The sequence below is a fragment of the Euprymna scolopes genome, chromosome 17 (genome assembly GCF_053919585.1).
Source record: "Euprymna scolopes isolate OS-2025 chromosome 17, ASM5391958v1, whole genome shotgun sequence".
In the NCBI taxonomy this organism is placed as follows: Eukaryota; Metazoa; Mollusca; class Cephalopoda; order Sepiida; family Sepiolidae; genus Euprymna; species Euprymna scolopes.
In genome coordinates, this window is record NC_136498.1 from 78462512 (window position 1) to 78488696 (window position 26185).

The 26185-nt window shown below is 34.2% G+C and overlaps 1 protein-coding gene across 1 annotated transcript in view; it reads right to left on the reverse strand.

Annotated features, from left to right (window-relative positions):
• The window catches only part of LOC145296816 (gamma-tubulin complex component 3 homolog), a 107451-nt gene that overhangs the window by 65752 nt on the left and 15514 nt on the right, over positions 1-26185 (reverse strand). Inside the window, exons 3-6 of the mRNA XM_080142901.1 lie at positions 19539-19600; positions 8836-8903; positions 7587-7664; positions 1623-1819 (exon numbers count right to left, since the gene is read on the reverse strand). Of these exons, the coding sequence (XP_079999027.1) occupies positions 1623-1819; positions 7587-7664; positions 8836-8903; positions 19539-19600 (405 nt within the window). The remainder of the gene's footprint in view (positions 1-1622; positions 1820-7586; positions 7665-8835; positions 8904-19538; positions 19601-26185) is intronic.

Sequence of the window (26185 nt, forward strand, 5' to 3'; positions counted from 1 at the left end):
GCTTATTCTTTAGTTTACCCCCCCCCTCCCCCTTATACACACAGGTTCGATCCGACAGGTTTATTTATGCCATTTTTTTTTCGTTTTGTTTTTTCCGGTTTTTTTAACATCGTCTTTTTTATAATATTTAAGCAGGGTTATTACTTACCCCCCCCCCCCATACACACAACTACAAACACCCGGGCAACGCTGGGTACTCCCCACTAGTCTATATATATAAAAAGCAAAATGTGAGTGTGTGTGTGTTTGTCTGTCTCACAAAAACTTTCGACACGGGCCACGGATTTTCACCAGATAGGTATCATTTTAAAGCTGCAACCTTCGCCCGACAAATATCGAAAAATTTGGCAAAAACATTCATTCCTTCATCCTTAACGGCTCTCTTTTTTACAGGAAGGGGTGAAAAAAAAAAATGGTATCTTCATGACAAGATGGCTTTACGCATGTGTCAATACGTGCAAAAGATGTTGTACATTGAATTTGTTTTAAATGTTATAAAAACCAACCTACTTTCATCCACGCGTCTATAGCACGATGATAGCATCATTATCTAAAGATTTCAGGTTCAATCTCAGTTATCAGATATACTTTTTTCCTCGATTTTTAAACATTTAATATTGAAACAAGGTTATTTATACCATTTTTTTTTCTTTTCGCCGTGTTTTTTTGTTTTGTTTTCCTTTTTTTGGGGTTTTTGTTTATCTGATTGTTTTAAACAAGTTTTACGCCCGTTCGCTGTTTTATTTGTTTTTTCCGATTTTTTTAAAAAGTTTAAACAGGGTTATTAATTCGCTTATTCTTTGACCCCTCCCCCTACATACACACCTCCAAACACCCGGGCAACGCCGTCCTTTTTTGGGGGGGGGAGGGGGTTTGTTTTTCCAATTTTTTAGAAGAAGTTTTACGTTCGTAGCTGTTTTTTTTTGTTTGGGTTTTTCCGATTTTTTAAGAAGTTCTTTACCCGCCCCCTACACACACACCTCCAAACATCCGGGCAACACCAGGTACCCTCGCTAATTATATATAAAAAAATAATTTTATAAAATCAACAATAGGTTCTCTACAGTGGGAATTCTAGGCACTGTCTGTGCTCTCCATTTATCTCGGCATTTGTTTCCGGTCGTCCTGTATTTTACTTGCCAACAAAAATTTCACACGCAGGCAACCCTTCGTGGGTATCCTTAGTCTGTCCAAGACTGAAGGAGCCTGTTTTTTTTTTTTGTGAAGCTTCCTTCTGGTGCATCCGATGGGTCCCCAACTAGAGCAGACAATCAATTTGATTGAAAAATTGGCGAGTTCACTGATTTTGATGACAATAAAGAATATGGGAATTTGAAATATTCATTGATCATCATTTGATCCCAGGTAACGTGTCTCCCTGGCTAGTATCAAATAGTTGAAAAATAATTCCCAAACAAAATTTAGAATCAAAGGAATATTTTTTTTTCTAAATTTTCAACAAGAAACAGCAGTTTCTGTCTAAAATACAACACCGATCAGTTGTTCACAACGGGAATCAACAAGAGCTCCTCACTAGATATTACACTTGAAAGTTTAAGAAATATTTGTTCAGATATTATGAAATGAGGAAGAGTGAAAAAAAAATGAAGAATGATTCTTACCTATATTGTAGATCTGGTGAAACGATGTCAGATGGGATACTGCTAAAACCACTGCTGGCAGATACTGACTGAGGTAGAGTATTAGCACTCCCGCTGCCTCGTGGCTCCACAATCATTTGAGAAAGATAGTTTGGGTCAGTCGTGACAGGAGTTGAAGTGTAAAAATCAAACGTGGAACCAAATAGTTTACTGGAAGGCTAGTACAGTGAACAAATAAAATGGGAAAAAAAAAACATCAACAGCGAATCATTTGACTTAGGGAATTTGGGTTGTGAAATCAGTAAAATAAGAAAACATGAAAATAATGTTCTGCTTCAAATTTTTTTAAATAAGGATTAATAATTTGCATTATAATTATTATTATGTGAAATCACATAGATAAGGATTAATAATTTGCATTATAATTATTATTATGTGAAATCACATAGATAAGGATTAATAATTTGCATTATAATTATTATTATGTGAAATCACATAGATAAGGATTAATAATTTGCATTATAATTATTATTATGTGAAATCACATAGATAAGGATTAATAATTTGCATTATAATTATTATTATGTGAAATCACATAGATAAGGATTAATAATTTGCATTATAATTATTATTATGTGAAATCACATAGATAAGGATTAATAATTTGCATTATAATTATTATTATGTGAAATCACATAGATAAGGATTAATAATTTGCATTATAATTATTATTATGTGAAATCAGTAAAATAAGAAAACATGAAAATAATGTTCTGCTTCAAATTTTTTTAGATAAGGATTAATAATTTGCATTATAATTATTATTCAAACTACTATTCTCCCACAATACAAACAATCATTCCTCATCTCAAAAATTTTAAACTAAAATACTATTCTCACCTTGGATGTTTTTCTCAAAATGTATCAGCCACATAGACATATGGCACAACAATTATGAAGTAAAAAGCAGTTCTATGTGATAATCTTCTGAAGGTTGATTAATTTTTTTTATATCCTGATTTTAATAGATTGTTTATCAGACTCTTAAAGGAAATACATTCTACTAAAATAGTAAGACAGGAGAGGCAGTAGAACTACAGACCCCACCTCTTACTTTTCTATTGGGTCCGAGGCACTTGTACAGTTTAATCAAGACATTAAAAAATGAAAATATTGAAAAAAGGTTATATTATACGTCTCTGTTTTGGACTGAAGATCTCCGAAAAAAAAAATTTACTTAATTTGATTGAGTAGTTTTTTTTTTTTAAGCAGAAAAATATGTTTTTATGACAGCGCGTTGAAGGTAGCCATTTGGAATTTTTTGAACACGCCACAGGGAGATCATTCAGTTTAAAGTGCCGACACCCCCCCTCTTTAATACTAGGTTTTCTTCCTAAAAATAAAACCTTTTGCTCGATATAATAAATTGTTTTTTAACTGTAAAAAAAAAAAAAAAAACTACTTGATGAAATTAAGTGAATTCTTTTTTCAGAGAACTTCATTTCATAACGGATACATACAATTTAAACTTTTTTTTTTCAATATTTTCATTTGTTAATGTCTTGATTGTACAAGTACCAATATTCTTCAAGACTACTCGATAGGTCTATTTTTTAGATATTTGTTTTATAAATATTAGACAAAAAAAAGTTTTGTTATTCAATCTCTAACCAAGCTCCATACCATCCACCCCTCGGTATCCTTCGAAGCCATTTATGCCTAAAAATTTCCAAGTCGGATGTATTTTACAGAAAGAGATAGCCACACGATCTATTTGGTGGTCTTATATTTCTGAATTTTGAGATACAGATTGGTTATTTGTATTATTTGGATTACTGTTCTCATCTTGAGTGTCATTTTCACAACGTTTTGGTCGATGTAAACTCCAACCTCCTTCAAGAGTCTCTTGTCAAATTTGAGAATGTTTGTCAAACTTGGGAATCTAGACGGAATTTCGAATGGAACCCTTTATTTACTTCATAGAGGCAGCATGCTCTCATTCTGTCAGCCATGACTGTGGTGCAGTGGTTATAGTATTTCGAAAATTCAATTGTAAAAGTGATATTCTCCTGAAGTTGAAGATTCAATTCTCAGTGTAGGTGATCAAAAAATACAACTACGACTAATTTAGGAACTTTATCCAGTCATGGCTGACAGAACGAGAGCATGCTACCTCTGAAGTAAATATAAGGTTCCGTTTGAAATTCTGTCTAGATTCCAGAGTTCAATAAGATACACCTAAAGAAGGTTAGAGGTTACATCAAGCGAAACATTGTGAAAATGACACTCAAGATGAGAACAGTAGTTCGAAGAATCCAAATAATATGAATAGGTAATGGTCATTTAAAAAAGTGTTTCTTTTATGAATGTGCTTTTACAAATCTTATTTTCTCAATTATGTTTTTATCTTTAACTTTCAAAAAAAATTTTAACTTTATCAACCCCAGCTCATTTTTCTCTTTGTTTTATGTTATTTAATAATACTTCTTGACTTTCAATTTCATTATTTGCTGTCTTTGGTGAACTACATTTTGAATGTTACTCCTGGAATACAAAGGCATTTGATTGTCATTTTCACCATTTCTTTTACAGGCTTTAGATATACTATATGCAGTGTGTATGTATGTTTGTGTGTGTGTGTATATATATATATATATATATATATATATATATATATATATATACACACACACACATACACAGTGCAATCTTTACAACCACCAAATTTTCAGAAAAGAGTAAATTACACTGTCAGATTTCTGGAAACTACAAGAGATGACAATGAGTTTATTCACAAGTTTATCATGAGAGATGAGGTTCATTTCCATTTGAATGGACATGTCAATAAGTAGAATACCAGATTTTTGGATACCAAAATTCATGCCCAAGTTCAAGTGAGTCCAATGTATCCAGTTAAAGTCACACTTGTGGTATATCCTTAAAAAGTGTTATTTGGCCCTTCTTTGAAAATGCAAATGAAAAAGCTGTGACTGTAACTACTGAGAGATATAGATATGATAGTGAATTTTGTCCAACCTCAGTTAGCAAACATGCTAGGGTATCGGTAAAGATGAAGCAACTGCACATACAGCTAGAACCACAATGCACTTGTTAACTGTGATGTTTCAGGATCAAAAAATCTCTTGAAATTCCGATTTTGAATGGTCTTCACATTCACCTGATTTGACAGCATCAGACTTTTGACTTTGAGGATATCTTAAAGACAAAATGTATGCAAATAAGCCTTGAACTAACCAAGAACTTAAGGCAAACATACGACAGGAAATTTTTTCCTTACAACCTCCTATGTTAAGAACTGTCATAGAGAATAGCTTAGAAAGTCCAACATAAACAAATAATTAATGAACCGTCCCCTTAAGTAATCCAATCTACCAAATCTCCATTAATAACGATTACTATGATATTATCCCATTGATTACTGTACACTCAATAACCCTTATCTTTGAGTGGCCTCTGGGCCTTGTTAAGTGGTAACTCTTATGTAAAAAAAAAAGAGCTCAACTTTGCAAAGCCAAGAATGGAGGCTACTTAACAGACATTATCTTTCGTAATTAAGTCAAAACAAATTTCCACACTCTAAACTGTGTAAAAAAAAGAATAAATTAAATAGTCATTTAAAAAGTTGTTTCATTTTCAAACTGTAAAGTGACTTATGGACCACCCTGTATATATATAGTATTCTGGTGCTGTTGTTGTGGGTAAGCATCATTCATTCATTTCATATGAATCAAGTGATTATTGTTGGTATTCATTTTCTCTGATATCTTTCTAGTTTGAATTCTTTCTAGAAAGACATTGGGTAGGGAACACATGAAGGTTGCCAACATCCCTAAATGAAAGTGGTGTTTCTTTGGAACAAACTGGATTCAAACTGCTAATACTGTTATCAAAAGTATATTCATTATCATTTTGCGACCACTGTCAAGAGTTCGGTAAACTTGATAATCATTTCATATGGGTGTTAATATGTTCAGTAAACTTGATAATCATTTCATATGGGTGTTAATATGTTCGGTAAACTTGATAATCATTTCATATGGGTGTTAATATGTGCACATGCCACCACTATACACATACTGGAAATCAGGACTGACCTGACCTGACCTTCCACTTATATACAATGCATTAGTAGTCTCAAATGGTCACTCATCTGGTACTGATCAGGTTCAGCTTGCTCAACTCCAGTGATCTGATAAGAACCGGTATGTCAACGTGATTGTGCCAAATACTATTAAGAGTTCAGTTAAATATTATTGGTGCTTTTATTTACAGAAATAAATTTTCTCCTAAAGTTAATAGGATAGTAAGTTGGGATTTTCTTTAAAAATTTATTTTAAAAATCTGCTTCCCTGCCAGAAGAAAATATGCTGACATAATTTTCTCAGTCAAACCTTTATATTTCTGAAAGAATATTTAACCTTTTTGCCACATTTTCCCTTCTTCTCTTTCCTTATATGTTTGTATTTAATAATAACACATCTTTTGCTCTTTGTATTTAATAATAACACATCTTTTGCACTTTGTATTTAATAATAACACATCTTTAGCACTTTGTATTTAATAATAACACATCTTTAGCACTTTGTATTTAATAATAACACATCTTTAGCACTTTGTATTTAATAATAACACATCTTTTGCACTTTGTATTTAATAATAACACATCTTTTGCACTTTGTATTTAATAATGACACATCTTTTGCACTTTGTATTTAATAATAACACATCTTTTGCACTTTGTATTTAATAATGACACATCTTTTACACTTTGTATTTAATAATAACACATCTTTTACACTTTGTATTTAATAATGACACATCTTTTGCACTTTGTATTTAATAATAACACATCTTTTACACTTTGTATTTAATAATAACACATCTTTTGCACTTTGTATTTAATAATGACACATCTTTTACACTTTGTGTTATTATTAAATAACACATCTTTTACACTTTGTATTTAATAATAACATCTTTTGCACTTTGCATTTAATAATAACACATCTTTTACACTTTCTTTTTAATAATAACACATCTTTTGCACTTTGTATTAATAACACATCTTTTACACTTTGTATTTAATAATGACACATCTTTTACACTTTGTATTTAATAATAACACATCTTTTGCACTTTGTATTTAATAATAACACATCTTTTACACTTTGTATTTAATAATGACACATCTTTTGCACTTTGTATTTAATAATAACATCTTTTGTACTTTGCATTTAATAATAACACATCTTTTACACTTTGTATTTAATAATAAACCATCTTTTACACTTTGTATTTAATAATAACACATCTTTTGCACTTTGTATTTAATAATAACACATCTTTTGCACTTTGTATTTAATAATAACACATCTTTTGCACTTTGTATTTAATAATAACACATCTTTTGCACTTTGTATTTAATAATAACACATCTTTTACACTTTTTATTTAATAATAACACATTTTTACACCTTGTATTTAATAATAACACATCTTTTACACTTTGTATTTAATAATAACACATCTTTTACACTTTGTATTTAATAATAACACATCTTTTACACTTTGTATTTAATAAAAACACATCTTTTACACTTTGTATTTAATAATAACACATCTTTTACACTTTTTATTTAATAATAACACATCTTTTACACTTTGTATTTAATAATAACACATCTTTTACACTTTGTGTTTAATAATAACACATCTTTTGCACTTTGTATTTAATAATAACACATCTTTTGCACTCTCCTGTCTTAATTTTTCATTATTCATTTCTTTGTTCTACATTTTTTCATGATTTGTTAATTACTTCCTGAGTAGTAGTATGCAATATGAAATCGGAATAAGGATACAACAATAGATTGACAAATATGCCTACACTTTGCAATTATAAAAGTCAAACATCAATTTTCTTAATTGTAACAATTATATTATCAAGAATAAAATAATAAATACCACATTATTTCTCACAGAGTCGCTTTCTTTTAGTCGATATAAAAAGGTTAATATGGCTCCTTTCTGATGAATGGCTTTCTGAAATAAAATAGAGCATACATTTTATATTTCAATTAGTAAAGAGATACATTTATGCGATAAAGAATTTTAGGTTATAGTCAGCTAACATACTTCCTAACTTCCGGCGTGGTTTCTACCAGAAGCAGTAACAAGGCAAATCCGTTTCTTTGCTTTTTTCTTTCACACCTGTGCATGTACTCTGTTTTATTACGTTTTTCCGATTATTCTTTTTTTATTCAATAATAATTGAAAAGTGTTTTCCCTCTTATTTTAATTAAGAATTATTAAAATTAGTTTGGTTATTTTTAGGAATTATTGAAAACACTTTGTGCTCTGTTTTTTTTAAATTATTGAAAATACTTTTAAAAATCTTTTTAGGCGATTTTAGGAAATATTATGTATTGGATACAGTTATTTTTATGATGTTTGAAATTTTGTTATTTTGATTTCAACAATTTTATTTGTTATTTTGATTTCAATAATTTTATTTTCATACTTTCATAAACATATATTTTTTATATAAATTCAAATAAAAAACTTATTTTTAAAATTCATAAAGAAAAAACATTTTTATAATTTCATAAACATATTCCTTATGAAATTTCAAATAAAAAAAATTTATTTATAATTTTGTTATTAAAAGTGCAAATAAAAACTAGGTGTGTTATTTTTATCTGTAAAATATTGTAAATTTTTCAATAATGTCCTTTTCTTATATCTTATTTCAATAAATCACTTCACAAAAGAAATACTGAAGAACAATAAAAGTGAAGGAACTGATTTGCCTTGTCATCACTTCCAGTAGCAGCCACACAGGAAGTTAGAATGTACATTAGCTGACTATAACCGAATTTTACAGGAAATATTTCAATATCAACAAGAATCCATAAAGAAATATTTAATGATTAACAATATAATCAAATATTTAGTTTCATTTGGTTGTTTTGTTTTACAGCATATCAACCCTTTTTGGGATATTTAATGCCAAATCCAAAAGTTTTGATGCTTCAAGATTTTTATAGGTTCAAATATTTATTCATTGTGTTTGGTTTGGTTGTTTTGTAGAGGAAAATTATTGTTCTTGTTGTTGGCTTGGAAAGTCAGGCAGCCAATATCTTCAAACAGCTTGATCTGGTAGCACTAGCTCGAATATTTGATGCTTAAAAATAATCCATAACAAAATACTTACATTGTTTTGCAATTTTCTATAAGAATCTGCAAACTGAGCAGCCTCCTTCTCTTTATTATGGCGAGCAACTATATAAGAAAAAAAAGAAAAAAAAAGAAAAGAAAAATTATTTTTAACAAAATACGAAAAGTTTTTCTAAATTCAAAAATATGTAATAATCCATTAGAATTAAATAAAACAATGTAACACCATCATTTCAAAAGTTACAGTAGAAAAAAAATCTTATCTATAGTTGATGCATTGGCTGTTCTGACATGATGAATATTTATAATTTAATTTTCATTTGGCATAGCTAGTGAAAATAGAGCAACTGAAAATTGATTTTAATTTTTTCTGCTAAAATGCTAAAAGTTAAATTACATTTGAATTTGTTATTTATAATTCATAACTTTATGATACATGGCTAAGACCTGAATTTTCAGTGATGATTTAGTAAAGTTTATGTGGTGTCAGCTAGGATCCTAGTTTCTACAAACTATGCACCCTAGTAATCTTAAATAGTAATAAAAAAAATTTTTTAATTGCTTAATACTATAATTTGAAATGAATGACTTCAAATTTTTAACAAAATAAGGGAAAAAATAAATATGATCATGCTACGAATCAAACTCATGACTTTTGCCTTTTTGAATTAGCTTATTACTAGGGATAGAAATTATTTCTACTAAGCTAATGTTAATAATTAGATAATTTTTATACAACACTAGTATTATTTTTATACAAGTTGTACTTACCTAGCATTGCTCAGTAACATTCTTTTTTTTTATTGAAAGAAAGTTTGTTTGTTTTTTGTTCCAAAATATAGAGATTTTCTTTTTAAAATAATTTTGAAAGTTAAATTTTATTATTAAAGTATCATTGGTTGCTAGATTATTAATTGAATCAAAATGTTATCAAATTATAAATGTTTGTTGGAGGCTGTGGGTGAAACAAATCATAAAAAAAATTAACAATGACTGGCCAAAGGTTTTCAAGATTTACCTCCCTTTTGTTACAATTTGAACTTTCCATTTTTTTTTTTTTTTTTGCAAAACTCAATTTTCTTTAATTGGCTTCAAAAACTATTTTCAGTAATAATTAATTTTCAATCTTATTGTTTTTCGTAATTTTTGGATATGTTCATTACTGTGACATAACAATTTAGTAGATACCATAGGTTCCACTTGAAATTCAATATTTCATCTGTTGAATTTCTGAAAAAACATCAGTCATTGTCTAAAATTGCCTCAATACTAAAAAAACAAAAAGAAAAATCTGTATATTGTACATACCAAATAAATATTGTCCACGAAAAATCACATAAATTGATCAAATAGTTTTATTTTTTAGAAAGAAAATAATTTTAAAGCAAACGGGAGTTTTTCTAATGCCTTGCTCTTTTCTTGTTAGGAATGGTTTTCTAAAATCTTGCAAGTTTGAATTATCTGAAGTTATCTCCCTTCTTCCTTCAGTCTGTTTTCAAGATGGTATCACAAGATTATCTCTCGTAGTTTAGGCATAAATTTTGATTGTTTTTTTATGTAAAAATAAAACTAGTTGATCAATTTACATAATTTTTGGTGTACAGTAATTTCTTTCCATTATGGGCATGTACATCATAAAGATTTTTCCTTTTCTTTGTTTTTTAATACAGAGAAATTCTGGAAAAGCACCAAAGCATGTGTTATGTAACAATGAAATCTATTATGAAATCACGAGTATACATTTCAATTTCAGCCTTGATACATGATACCATGTAGATTCACAATTACCATACGAAAAGAAATATGCGAAGAAACTTTAAGTCTTTACACAACTTAGATAAAAAAAAAATTAGATTGTTAACAAATAAAAGTATTTTATTATATATGTCTTTACAAATATTAGAAAATTCCTGTTTGTAGAGAGGATAGAGTTGTGACTTTCTTAAGAAATATACTAACATCTTCACTATAATAAAATAAGCTTTATTTAATGTACATAGTAAATTAATGACCGTTTTCGTATTTTCATATTATTATTCAGACTTCAAAACAAAAAAAAAAAAAAAAAACTAACGTAAGGCAAACGAACGATGTTAAATGTAAAAATCGAAAAAACAAAAACAAAAAAGAAAACAGAAAAACGAATGTTAAAACTACCCCCCCTCCCAAAAAAAAAACATGTGAAAAATGGCTTAAATAAGACTGTTTCGGTATTAAAATTTAAAAAATCGGTGGGTACCCGGGTGTTTTTGGGTGTGTGTGGTCGGTCGGGGGTGGGGTTGTTAATGGAAATCTAAGAATAAGCGAAGTAAAAAAAAAAACAGAAAAACGAACGTTACGTGAAAAATGGCTTAAATAACACTGCTTCAATATTAAAATTTAAAAAATCAAAAAAAAAAAAATCTCACACCACGATTCGAACCCAAAACGTTTAGATAATGAACCAACACTCTAACCAACTGAGCTAACACGACGTACATGAAATTGTGTCAGTTCTTCAAATATTTAAACTAAATCAGGTCATGACATCATCTGACGCATGCGTAGAACCGATCTTGTCAAGAGAGGACAGTTTTTGTTGACCCCCCTCCTCCCTGTAGAAAATTGTTTATTTCAGGGTGAAAAAGTAACGTTTTTGGCCAATTTTTGGATATTTTTCGGCCGAAGGATGGAGCTTCAATATGACACCAAGTTTGTTAATTTTTGTTCTGTCTGTCAAAAGTTTTTAGCGGACACGATGATGATTGCAACGTCTTGTCAGACGAGAGCCACTCCCTCAGTCACTAAAAGTCCATGTGCCCGAATATGACTTTTTAGCCCTGCCAGCGACTTGCACACCCTCAAGCAGACAGGACACTGAAAACGCTCACTGATTTGTATGAGACTAACAGCAGCGGAACCTGTATTATCGTGGGCTTTCATGTGATTAACAAAACCTGCCTTCGACAACAGAGCCCGATCACACACCTTACAGATCCAGAGATCTCCATGGTTGGGCGGCAAGGTTTGACATTTCCTACATGCTCTCTTAAGCTTCTCTCGGTCTATTTTGGCTGCTTCATAGTGTTCTGTACCCCTGTATATCAGTGTCCTCCACTGCTTGCGATCATACGCTAGGGACTCCCAACTGTCAACAGGGATATGAAAGCTCACCAGACTCTCCTTGATGCTATCACGAAAACGTTTTTTGGGCTTGTGCTGGGGTCTTTTTCCAAGAAAGAGCTCACCATAGAACAATTGTTTTGGGAGACGATAGTCTTCAAACCGGATGAGATGACCCGCTCAACGCAACTGGTTCTTAATAACAATGGTAGCAATACTGGTTGTTTTGACCTTTTTTAAGACATATGTATCAGGGACAAAGCTATACCACTTTAAACCAAGAATGTGTCTAAGGCAGTGCTGATGGAACCTCTCAAGCAATTCTATATGTGACCGGTACAAGGTCCAAGTTTCAGATGCGTAGAGTAGGGATGGTACTACACATGCTTGATTTACTGAAATTTTAGTTGTCAGAGTCAAATCACCGTCAGACCAGACTCTATCTTGTAACCTTCCAAAAGCATTAGATGCCTTGCTGATTCTCTGTCTTATTTCCGCATTAAGAGTGCCATCATTTGATAAGGCACTCCCAAGGTAGACAAAATTTTTTACGACTTCAAGCGCTTTCCACAAACGAAGATATCAGGTTCCACATACAGATCATTGGGAGCGGGAGTGTACATGACTTTAGTTTTCTTAATGCTAACTGTCAGTCCTAAGCAGGTACAAGCATTTGTAAAGAGATCCATCACTAGTTGCATATCTACTGGGGAGTGTGTTACCAGGTCAGCATCATCAGCATACAACAGGTCCCTAACAAGTCCATCACTAACAAGTGTTTTGGCTTGGAATCTTCTGAGGTTGAACACCTTTCCAGTCGTTCGGAATCTAATATAAACACCCATATCACAATCGTGGAAACCATACCAGAGCACAGCAGTCAAATAGAGCGAAAACAATGTTGGTGCAGCTATAACACCCTGCTTCACACCATTATCAATGGGGAATTCTTCCGAAAGCTGACCATTGAAGTTGACGCGACCTTTCATACTATGATGAAGTTGCTTGAACTTGTCTGTAAAAGCAGGTGTACAGCCAAATTTTTCCAGCACTTTCCAGAAAGCCTCACGGTTGACTGTGTCAAACGCCTTGGTTAAGTCCACAAACACCTGGCAAAGAGGCATATGCTGTTCAATACATTTTTCCAAGAGCTGTCTAGCAGAAAACACCATATCCACAGTTCCTCGCCCACCTCTAAAACCAGACTGGGATTCCGGAAGGATATTAGGACATACATACTTTTCCAATCGGTTTAGCAAGAGCCGTGCAAATACCTTTCCAACCGCACTCAGCAACGAGATACCTCGATAATTTCCACAATCAGATCTTGTACCCTTTTCTTTGTACAACATAACCAAGATGGCATCTACCCAATCTTGGGCAACCGGGTCACTCTGCCATACTGACAGTATCAAAGAGTGGACCACACAATGTACATTGACACCACCATGTATCAGCAGCTCAACAGGGATGCCATCCAGCCCAGGGGCTTTGTTTGAGTTTATCTGTTTTATGCAGTCAACTGTTTCCACAAGAGTCGGTTCAAAATCAAGTTCCGGACAAAAGGAACATTGAGGGATACTTTCTATTGCAGCAACATCAACATTGGATGGGTTATGAAAAAGATCATGAAAGTGTTCATGCCATCGATGCTTAATTTCATCTGAGGTTTTCAGCAAGGTTTTCCCGTCCTTCGCCAGGAGTGGTGTAGTTGAAGAGGATTTCGGACCATAAGCCTGATGAAGCAAAGTGTAGAATGTCTTGACATCTCTATGATCGTAGGCAGTCTGTATCTCCCTGGAGAGATTAGACCACCATTTGTTTTTTATTTGGAGTACACAACACTGAACCTCACTCCGAACAGAAGAAAAGTGGGCAGCGAGTGCTGGCTCGTTCAGAGGTGAAGAGTTGAGACGTTTCAAATAAGCTTTCCGCTTTCTATCAATTTGAGGCTTAATTTGATCGAAAACCAATCTCTATGTCTGGGAACCTTCAATCCAAGAACTTCAACACCTTTTTGGTATATTGTATCTCTTACTGTCTCCCAGTCACAATCTGAGTAATCCACCTGGTTGAAAGCAGATTTCAAGGAACTTCGTACGACTGGATCCTTCAATTTGGAAACATCAATACGTTTAGGTACTTTGACACCATTGAAACAGCTTTTTTTGCGAACTGTAATTCTCAGTTTAGCTCTGATCATTAAATGATCAGTACCACAGTCAGCACCACGCATTACTCTAACTTTGCAAAAATTTCCAAAATCACCACGTCTACACAGTATGTAATCAAGCAAATGGCCATGTTTAGATTGGGGATGGAACCAGGTCTCCTTGTGTTTCTGGTGGGAAAAAGTGTTGGTGATAACAAGATTTAGTTCACTGCAGAGATGGAGAAGCAGCATACCATTTGAATTGACTCTAGCAATGCCATATGGACCCAATGGAGACCAAGTCTCATTGTCTGATCCAACCCGTGCATTGAAGTCACCAAGAACCACCAAACTCTCAGCGCTTGGCAAACCGGTGATAACAGATCTAAGCATATGATAAAAGGAAGTAATATTGTCTTCAGGTGAAGTAAGAGTCGGCGCATAGACAGAAAGAACATTCATATAACGACCAGCAGCAAGGGGCATTCTCAATGTCATTGAACGGTCATTTATGGCTACTGGCTGTTCGATCTTGTCAATTAAGGAGTTCTTAACTGCAAAACCAACACCAGCCTCACGCCTCTCCTTTTCAGCTCTACCAGACCAGAAGATCGTGTAGCCCGACTCGCGCTCAACCAGTTGATCCTCACCTGCGAAACGTGTCTCAGAGAGTGCAGCAATGTCTATATTGTATCTTTGCAATTCCTTAGTCAAAATTGCAGTCTTCCGTTCTAGTTTTTTACCATTGTCAATAAGTGTTCTCACATTCCAGCAACAGAGCTGGAGTGGGTGTCGTTTAGCATAATATCTTCTGTTCCTGTTTATATGGACAGACATCGCCAATAGGACTTTTCTTTCTTTTCATTTTTTTTTTTTTTTTTTGACAAATGTCTGAGGAAGTATCTGTACAAAGATGTTATTCCAGAGATTTAGCTTTGTACGACAGCTAGTCTCTCTCTCGGTTCAAAATGTTGATATCCAGCAACAAGCAGGAGCAAGATAGCCAGCAACAAATCAAACTGCAGACCAGCTTAATGCGGGTACTGGTCTTCCGCTTTGTTTTTTAGATCAGAGATTTGCTTCTCCTAGAGAGGCTTCCTTCACCATGGCTTTCTGGAGCCCTCTCCACCCCAGATAAAACAAATCCCACGCATGCAACATGTTTGTTTTCTTTGTTATTTCTTTTATTTTTATCTATTTTTATTTTTATCTTTTATTTTTAAAATTGAGAGAAGCGTTTAAAAAAAAAAAAAATGGTATAATTCCTCAATGGTCATGACGATAGTGATGATGTTACAATTCAATGAATACACACGATAATGAACATGAAAATAAATCCACAGATGCAAAATGTAAAACAAAGCAGTCATGAATCTCGATGTTTTTGTTGCTGTTATTTTTTTTTAAATTGAGAGAAGCGTTTTAAAAAAACGGTATGATTCCTCAATGGTCATGACGATAGTGATGATGTTACAATTCAATGAATACACACGATAATAAACATGAAAAGAAATCCACAGATGCAAAACGTAAAACAAAGCAGTCATGAATCTCCTAAATTTTAGCGGACACACATACATACATACATAAACACATTTTCACTTTTATATATATAGACTAGTGGGGGAGTACCCGGCGTTGCCTGGGTGTTTTTAGGTGTGTGTATGGGAGGGATAAGTAATAACCCTGAAACAATGTTAAAAAAATCGGAAAAACCAAATCAAAAAAAAAAAAAAAAAAACACAGAAAAAAAAAAAACGCTGTGTGTATAGGGGGGGGGGGCGAAGTAAACTAAAGAATAAGCGAAGTAAAAAAAATAAAGAAACGTTGCCCGCGTGTCTAAAGATGTAAAAGAAAAAAAAAATAGTTTTTGTCGTGAGGATGGATTGAACCCGGAACGCGGAGCTGAAACTAACTCCAACCACTTAACTGTCTAGACTAAGACTAAGAGGAATTGATTATAGCGTTAAAATAAAGGTTATAAAGCGAGTGAAAGAGGTTTGATTGACAGATAGCCACTAAATGAGGTCATCACGGTAGCGTTACGAGATGACGTAGCAGTCGTTTCCTGTCTAGACATCTCTCTCTATCAGTCTCTCTGTCTCTCTCTCTCTCACTTCGTCTTCCTTACTCTAAAGACTGGAAAATGGCGTCTGGCTGTTTTTATTTTTAAAAACTTCGATTGTTAATATTTTTTGTAAGCATATTTTTTTTTTTACTTCACATGTTTGCCTTGTTATTTTTCGTTTAACTATTGTATCTAACTATTTTGAATGTGCTAATAACTTTGGTAACGTTGCCATAGCGTAGAAGTTCATAGTTTAGCTTTAATTAATTTTTTTTTACCAATAACAACATTTTTAAATTGTAAATTCAGACTGCCATTAGAGCTTGCTGACGTCAAGATCACGTGACATGACTCAGCGGGTTTTAAATACAAGTTGACCCAAAATAAACGGCCGCGTGTATACTTTATGTAGAAGAGTTGACGCCCGTATGTTTTGGGGCAGTTATAAATCGATTTAAAAATATGTAATGTTTAACATTAAAATGTCACTTTTTTGCCCCCCCCCCCTGCAGAAAATTGATCAGTTGACGCACTTCTGATGGTCATTTTGGGCCAATTTTTCGATATTTGTCATCCGGAAGGTGGGGCTTTCATATGAGACCAAGTTTGTGAATTTTTGTTCCATCGGTTGAAAGTTTTTTAGCAGACACACAAACATACATACACACAAACACACATACATTTTCGCTTTTATATATATAGATTAATATATATTGTGTATTATATTTTATATTTCATTTTATAATATTTCAAGTACTATTTTTTTTTTTTTTTTTTTTTTTTTTTTTTTTTACAAAGGCATCACCACATTATCAAGGCCCAGAGGCCACTCAAGGATAAGGGTTAAAGAGTGTACAGTAGAAGTTGGTCAATATAGTAATCATTAGTAATGAAAATTTGGTAAATTTAATAACTTATATGGAACGGCTCATCAAGAACTTATTTACTTTAGACTTGAACAAAACCATATTGTAGTCAGCCGGAAAGCAGGAAAACGGAAGACAATTCCACAGGCGTGCAGTTCTAAGAAAGAAGCTTTGTTCATGGAATCTACGTTTAGGTTTAGGCACAGATAAAGAGTGGGGGAAATTATTGATAGTGTTTACAGCTAGACGAGTGTTTCTTGTGAAAGTTTGGCGAGGGGGGACCATAGATTGAAGCTCAGTTGAACACTTTCCATGAAAATAACGATACATCAGAGACAAACTCGCAACATCTCTTCTGTGAGATAGAGGTTGCAAGGAGGAGAAAAGGACATCTCCTACGAGGCTACGAAGTCTATTTTGAACTCTATCAAGGCAGGACAAGTTCTTTCTAGCAGCTCCTGCCCAGATGTGGCAACAGTATTCCATCCTTGGACGTACCTGGCTCTTATATAGATAGAGAATAGCATCAGCAGTGAGATATCTACTGGATCGATAGAAAGATCCCACCATTTTTCCAGCGGCCTTGGCAACAGATTTGATATACGTGTTCCATTTAAGATCAGGAGTAATGGTCAAGCCCAGAAGCTTGGCAAAACTTGAGGCCTCCTGAAGACGAGAGCCATTCATTTCAATTGATGACAAATGTGGATTAGAATGTTGATGATGTAAAGAGAGAAGCTTGGTTTTAGATGCATTAAAAGTAACCAGCCACTCCTTTCCCCATTGTACTACGTGCTCAAGATCAGAGGAGAGAGAATTGGAGAGAACTTGCTCGTTTACTGTCTTAGATGTGGTACCATAAATGGTAGTGTCGTCAGCATAAATGTCTACAAATGATGTAAGGATATGATTTGGAAGATCATTAATGTAGATCAGGAAAAGAGTTGGGCCCAGGATGGATCCCTGAGGGACACCGGCATTAATATTGTGAGCTTCTGATTTTTGCCCCTCAACTACTACTCTTATGAATCTATCAGAAAGAAATGATTTAATAATTGAGAAGACTTTTCCAGCTATACCATAGCTAGCGATCTTATGAAGTAAACCTTTATGCCATACCCTATCAAAGGCTTTAGATATGTCAAGAGCAATTGCCCTAGAAAGATTGCCACCGTCGAGAGATTTGCTAATCCTATGCGATATAACTGTAAGGACATCTGCTGTAGATCTAGCAGAACGGAAACCATATTGAGTGTCACTAAGAAGGTTATTTTTGTTGAGATGTTTGATTACTTCTGTATTTAATACAGATTCTAGCAACTTACTCATGACGCACAGGAGACTTATTGGCCTGTACTGAGAGGGGGATGAGCGATCACCTGAATTCTTAAATACAGGGCATACTGATGAGATTTTCCAGGGAGATGGGAAACTATTCTCCTTAAGACAACGTTTAAACAGTTTTGTAAGTATGGGCGCTAGTTCAGGTTGAAGTTTTTTGAGTACTATGATTGGAATACCATCAGGGCCAGTTGCTTTACTGGAATCAAGGTTTTTGATTAGTTTGGCAACATCACGTACAGATATACGTATATCACATAGCGTGTTTTCTGATACAAGAGGAAATATTGGGGGTTGGCGGTCTTGGTCGCAAAGGGTAGAATTAGCTGCAAAGTTCTTGACAAAGAGTTTGGCTTTGTCTGATGCTGACGAGATTACCTCAGATCCATTGATAATAGTTGGGATGGAGCACACGCTTCTGTTCAGGATTCTGTTTGCTATTTGCCAAAACTGGTGGGAACCAAGCCGCTGCTCAGCTACTTTGGACTTAACAGATTGAGCATACAACTTTCTTGCGTTCCTTATTACTTTCTTACAATGGTTGCTGGCAGTCCTGAAAACGGCTTTAGTTTCCATACATCTATTACGTTTGAAGCAGTGGAAAAAGTGATTTCTGTGCGCAATGGCAGCAGCACATTCTGGAGAGAACCATGGCTGGCTGTTAGGTTTTTGCTGAAACTTTTTAGAGGGTATGAAATGGTCAATACCTACAATTAACCATTCAGTTAGGTCTAATACTATAGAGGACACATCCTTTTTAAACATGGAATGCAGAGGTAGATCAGATATAAATGTACGGAAGCTATCCCAGTCAGCCTTAGTGTATCGATATACTGTACGATGAAGAGGTACGTCTGGGGACTTATTACATTTCATTTTTATCTTAATTGATACAACAGAGTGGTCGGAAGATCCAAGAGGCGACAGAACAGAAACTGAACATAGTTCAGGGCAAGTTGTGAGAAAAAGGTCTAGTAGGCTCGCATACTGGCCGTCATTATCGGGCACACGGGTAGGTTCCTGACTTCCGGTAGGTACTATTATTTTATTATAATATTTAATTATATTAATAAATATTTTCATTATATATTATATTTATTAATTATTATGTTTGGTTAATTATATTCTTTTGTGAAAGAAATTGTCATTTCTTCATATTTTAAGAGAAAAAGATGTCCTCAAATGACAATTATAAATGTTAATATACTTACGATGACGTTTGATCTTTTCAGCAACATCAAATTCATTAAAATTTGTCGGAGTATCAAAATGCCTATGAAAGAAAACATTAAACACAGTATGAAGACAAATGTTAAAGTAATAAATAAATAACTGATAAAAATGTTGATATTTTTTGTTTGGGATATTTTTTATCATATATTATTTTTAAAAAACTGTATCCATTAAATCTTGTTTTCTTAAAAAGCAGAAAAGTAAAAATGTTAAATTTACAAAGGTTTGAAAAAAACATGTTAACCTTTTTTTAATTTCATATGCTATAAATGATATATATAATATCTTCACAGTCCCTGCCATAGCTCAGGATTAACACATAAGAAAAAAGATATGCATATATACAACATACAGTATGAATTATTACTTCTTGACACAGACATACAAATAATTTAATATTACTAGAAAGATTTGTGGAAATTCCATAGTTGTATCATTCAGTGGTTGGAATTCCCCCAAAAAGATTATATCGTGTGTAATGGTGGGATTTTTAAGGGATTATCCATTAATATCAAGACTTGTAGGAACTCTACAATCATATTATTTAGTCATTATATATTGCTGCCATGCTTAAAAATGTTTCCATTCTGTGGACGTCCGGTGCCAATGCACACCCAATGATATTACTCTACCAGCTTTGTTCACAGTGAAACATACTTATTCAAGTACCCTGATTAATGTAGTTTCAAAATATATTTAACTAGCTGTACCCGGCCACGCGTTGCTGTGGCTTAGTCTGGTTAACACAAGTATCAGATTGATTTGTATCACGCACACACACATACACACACACACTTTGATAATAGTAAAAAATTGACAGTTTAAAGGCTTCAAAATTACACATAAGGAGATTCTGAAATATTTAAACTGTTAATTTCTGGTTATGATTAAATGGTTAGAGTCAAGCATTATAGTTCACTTTGAAATGTTTCTGCAATTTTCTGGACTCGGCTCTAACATTCGTGCAATCTTTTTCTTTTTTCATAAAACATTCTTTCATTGTCCGATTGTACTAATATTAGTTATTTAATTAACTTGTTTCGCTAACTTGTATCCTTTGCATAAATTGCTTTGGTATTTCAGAGATTCGGCTATAGCATTTGTGTAATAATTTTTTCCATTAAAAAAATAGCATGGTAACCTAAGAACAAAAAAATTTATTTAGCGTATAAAAAAAAGAATTTTAGTCAATCGTACTGAAACACACACACACACAAAAAAAACACGACTGTAAGTGTTATAGAATGAAGAGAAGGAGATGTGTAAATTATATTGAGACACGTTGACCGGAAGTCAGGGTCAGCTGATCGGATTGTGTGTGAGTCACGTGATCAGGTTAGCTGAATCATAGAGATTTGGTTTAGACTTAGAAGAGGACAGACAGCTTTACTGTTGTCTCCTCCCCTTCACTGGGGGGGGGGGGACGCTGACGTGTGTAGAACAGAACCACACAAGCCAGAGTTTCGCTTTCCATCCTTCTGCAAGACATCTGGAAAGTGAAATAAAAAAAAACTATAAAACCAATTCCTTGTCTTGGAGTGAAATGAATTTTCGTCCCCAAAAACAGGTACCAGGTCTCCCCTCCAGATGTTTCCAGATGGACCAACATCGACCACGCAGAAGGTATGTCCAAAAATACATGACATGTCACACACCCACACACACCCAAAAGCATATGAACATATGTAATAGAAAGACATTTAGACGATCACAGACGGCCCCCTTTATTAGAGATGACTACGCAACATAATTACATGTAAATACGATACTAAAAGACAGCATGGTAACATAAGTGCATAAGAACAATTAACATCTACGATGTATTTAACATAAAATAAAAAGAATTTTGGGCTTATAAACATCTACGATTTATTTAAACAAAAAAGAGTTATATAGTGTTAAAAAAAGAATTTTATTCAATCACACACACATACATACACTAAAACAAAAACACAACTATAAGAACTTGTAAATACAATGCTCAAAAACAGCACGGAAACATAAGTGCATAAAAAAGTATCCATCTACGATGTATTCAATGTAAAATAAAGAAATTTTGGCTTAAGAACATGTGGAGAAGTGATGCCATGTTTGAACGTTAGGAAATGTTTGTTTGTTCAAAAGAATTAGATTCCCGAATGTGAAGATGTTCAGCGCTCAGCCAATCAGAAAGGACAGATTTTGGAAAAGGAGCCATTATTATTTTTGAAAAGGAATGGGGAAGATTATGGTATGTCTATGAGTTTATGATCCAGTTACGAAGAGTGAAAGCACCATATCTGTATAAGGTGTGTATTTCCTCCTGGTGTTGACTTGTGGTGGTAGGAGTACTTGATATTTAGAAGGAAAAATTGGAACTACTTCCTTTTAAGATGTTGCAATTGTGATGGTGTTGCTCCTAGGGTGCAATGTAGCATTTTATCATAATGACTACATGTATCTAAAATGGCGTTCTATAGTTATATAAGATAGTGACTAATAGTCTAGACATTATAAATTTATATGTGGCATCTGTTGTTGCAAACCTACAGTACTTTGGTCCAAAAGGGAATTTCTGCAATCAAAATATTATACATGGAGATTATGCAAGTGTCTATCTAAATCCTTTTTATGAGTTTGTGACGTATTTTCATTCCATGGATGCCTGACACTATTATTGTACCATCAATTCTGTATATAAACAAAAAGTTATTCATATATGGAGGGAAGGATGCATACTTTCCTTCCCCAAGAAGGGTGACCTAAGCATACCAAGCAACTACAGAGGAATAACACTCACTCCAATTGCAGCAAAAATCTACAATGCCATGCTTCTCAACCGTATTCAACCAAAGATCGAAGAAGTGCTCAGGAAGAACCAAAATGGATTTAGAAAGAATCGCTCTACTTACTGTTAGGAGACTAATTGAAGGAGTCAAAGCCAAAAACATTGAGGCAGTCATGATCTTTGTAGATTTCTCCAAAGCATTTGACTCCGTACATAGAGGAAAAATGGCCAACATATTAAAAGAATATGGCATTCCAAATGAAGTCATTAATGCTATCATGATGCTATATGAGCACACTCAAGCAATGGTCAGGTCGCCAGATGGGGACACTGAATTTTTCGACACCCGCACCGGGGTTCTACAAGGAGATACTCTAGCCCCTTTTCTTTTCATTGTCTGTATTGACTTTGTACTTCGCACCTTTGTTGATATACACAACACGCTAGGCTTCACCCTAAATAAATCCAGAAACAGACGTCATCAATCAGCACACATAACTGATGCAGATTACGCAGACGATATTGCACAAACACTGTTACATAAGCTAGAAAAGTCTGCAAATGACATTGGTCTCCACATTAATGCGGATAAGACAAAGTTTATGACTTTCAATGTGAAAGGAGAGATCAGGGCTCTGGTTTGATCAACACTGAAAGAAGTAGCTGAGTTTACTTATCTGGGCAGCAACATAGTTTCCACAGAGAGAGATATCGGAATTCGCATCTCAAAAGCATGAGCCACATTGGATGGGCTGCGTTCAGTATGGACTTCGGGACTAATTAACAAACTGAAAAGGCAGTTCTTCAAGGCAGTGATAGAGTGCCCTTGTTTACAGTGCTACAACCTGGACACTCACCAAAAGATTGGAAAGAAAACTAGATGGCACATACACCCGTACGCTACGAACAGTATTAAATATATCTTGGCAAAATCATCCCACGAAGCAGCAACTTTATGGCAACATACCTGCCATATCTAATACCATCAGAGAAAGACGCCTACAATTTGCTGGTCAGTGTCTGAGGAGCAAGCATGAATTGGTGAGTGATGTATTGCTATGGACTCCACGACACGGACGCACAAGCAAAGGACAACCTAGATCCACGTACATTCAGCAAATAGCACACGACGCCAACTGTGAACCTGAAGATCTGAGGCAACTGATGGAAGACAGGAAACTCTGGAGAGGAAGAGTTACATTGGTCCGGGCAATGAGCCCGTCATGATGATGATGATGATGACAGAACAGAATTATTTAAAAAAAATTAAAAAAAAAAAATTTTTCCTTCTCTAAAAATTAGGCACAAGGCCAACAAAAGTGTGGTGAATTGGAGGTTGTTATTCATTATTTGTCAAAACTGATCATAGCCGCAAAGGTCAAGAAAGCATATTTTGATTTGAGTTTCATACAAGGTGACGGTAGCTCATTGGTTAATGAGACGGACTGACAACCTGGGTGTGCCAAGAATTCCACAAAAACGCTTTCATTTAGGAATGTTGGCAACCTTCACATGATCCCTCCCATAAATACCTGATTTCTTTCTAGAAAGAATTTTTAACAGAAAGACTATGGGGGCACAAATGCCAACAAAATCATCATGAATAATGCTCAACAACAACAATAACATTAGATGAAATTTTTTATTGATTGAATGATTGATTGGTTTTATGGCATATCAACCTATGTGGTCATTTAATGCCGGAGTCTTTTTTTTTTTTTAACTTTTTTTATTGGGAGGGGGGGGAATGACTTTTTCAGCCTTTCCTCCCTTTTTTTATAAAATTGAACTAAGAAATTAAATGTTGTATTTATACATGGATGTGTATATTTGGATGACTTTAAATTTCCTTAAATTTTCTTATATAAATTTACTTTCCTTAGGTATGCTAGAATATTTGCTGAGTTGACCTTTTCAAAAAGGTCTTCCATATTGCTTTCTGTATAATATAATTTTCTAGTTGGGGCAAGGTCATCACACCCAACTAGGATATGTTTTACTGTGAGTGTCTCCTGGCATGGGATGCACTCTGGCGCCGATTCTCCATTTAGTATATAAGAATGAGTAAAGTTGGTGTGCCCTATGCGCAGCCGAGTCAGTATCACATCTTCTCGGCGTGATCTCTTGATATCCGGACATCGTTCCTTAAGTTCAGGTTTGATTGAGTATAATTTGTTGCCCTCTTGCTGACTCCACCGCAGTTGCCATTTTTCCTGTATGTATGCTTTTATCTGGGGTCTAAGATCAGTATGTGGAATCTTAAAATTGTCAGTTGGAAGGTGAGAAGATCTTTTTGCAGCTGTATCTGCCCTGTCATTGCCTTTGATCCCCACATGGCTGGGGATCCAGACAAGAATAATGTTTTTAGTAGTTGAAAGGATATTGATTTTTTCTATTAATTTTGTTGTTAGTGGATTTTCTTGTTTTTGATTTTGTATAGATAATAGGACTGATAGAGAATCTGTGAGAATGATGAAGTTTTTGGTGGTTTCCTCTGAAATTATGTTGAGTGCTAGATCGATAGCTATAGTCTCTGCAGTGAATATAGATGCTTCATTTTGAAGATTTCTCTTCATTGTGGTCTTATGGTACGTTGCTGCACATCCAGTGTGATTGTTGCTTTTAGACCCGTCTGTGTAGATAAAGGTGTAGTCTGAATATTGTAATTTTAAATGTTGAAGTTCGTCGTGGTATTCAATAGGGTTTGTGGTAGATTTGGACTTTTTGTTTAAGTTGAGTTTTATTTCAACTTGTTTCATGGTCCATGGGGGTGTTTTAGGCAGTATGAAGTTGTGAATGCTGGAGATTGGAATTTTCGATTCTTCAATGCTTTCCTTCATTCGGAGCCCGAACGTTTTGATAGTTTTTCTTCTCATGTTAAAGAGTTCTTCATATTTAGGATAGAAGGTACATTGGTATGCAGGGTTGTTTGGGCAAGACTTCAGTTTCAGTAAATATTGAAGGGCTAACTTTTCTCGCCTTAGATCTAGTGGGGGTTCGTGTGTTTCCGTGTATAGACTGTTCACGGGGGAAGTTCTGTATGCTCCTAGGGCCAATCTTAGGCCAGTATGGTGAATAGGGTCTAGGCTTTTTATATATGATGTTCAGGTTGATCCATATATGAAACAACCGTAGTCTAGCTTTGAGCGGACTAGTGCTCTGTAAAGTTTAAGGAGTGTTTCCCTGTCTGCACCCCAATCGGTATGTGCTACCACTCTCAAAAGATTTACAGCTTTGTTACATTTTTTTTTCAGATAGTTTATGTGTGGGATGAATGTTAACTTTTTGTCAAATAAAATCCCTAAGAATTTGTACTGGTCAGTAACTGGTATGGGCATTCCTTCCATGGTTAGGACAGGATCATTATGCATGTTCTTTAGTTTGCAGAAATGCATGCATTTCGTTTTTCTTTTGGAGAATCTAAATCCATTCTCTTCCGTCCATCTCATTACTTTGTTTAAGCACAATCGAAGCTTCCTTTCTATTATAGATATATATCTAGATCTACAGCATATTAGGAAGTCATCCACATATAGGGAGCAATCTACCCCAGGGTTAAGGTTTTTTACAATGTTGTTAATTCGGATACTGAACAGGGTCACTGACAGTATACTCCCTTGAAGTACTCCATTCTCTTGTTCTTTCAAGTCCGAGAGAGCTGTGCCAACCTTTATTCTGAACCGTCTATTTTTTTAAAAATTTTCAATAAAAATTGGCATTCTGCCTTTTAGTCCAAGCGCCTTCAGATCCCTTGTAACACCGTACTTCCACACAGTATCGTAGGCTTTTTCCATGTCAAAAAACACTGCTGTTAAATGTTCTTTCCTTACAAAGGCTTCTCTGATGAAGGTTTCAAGT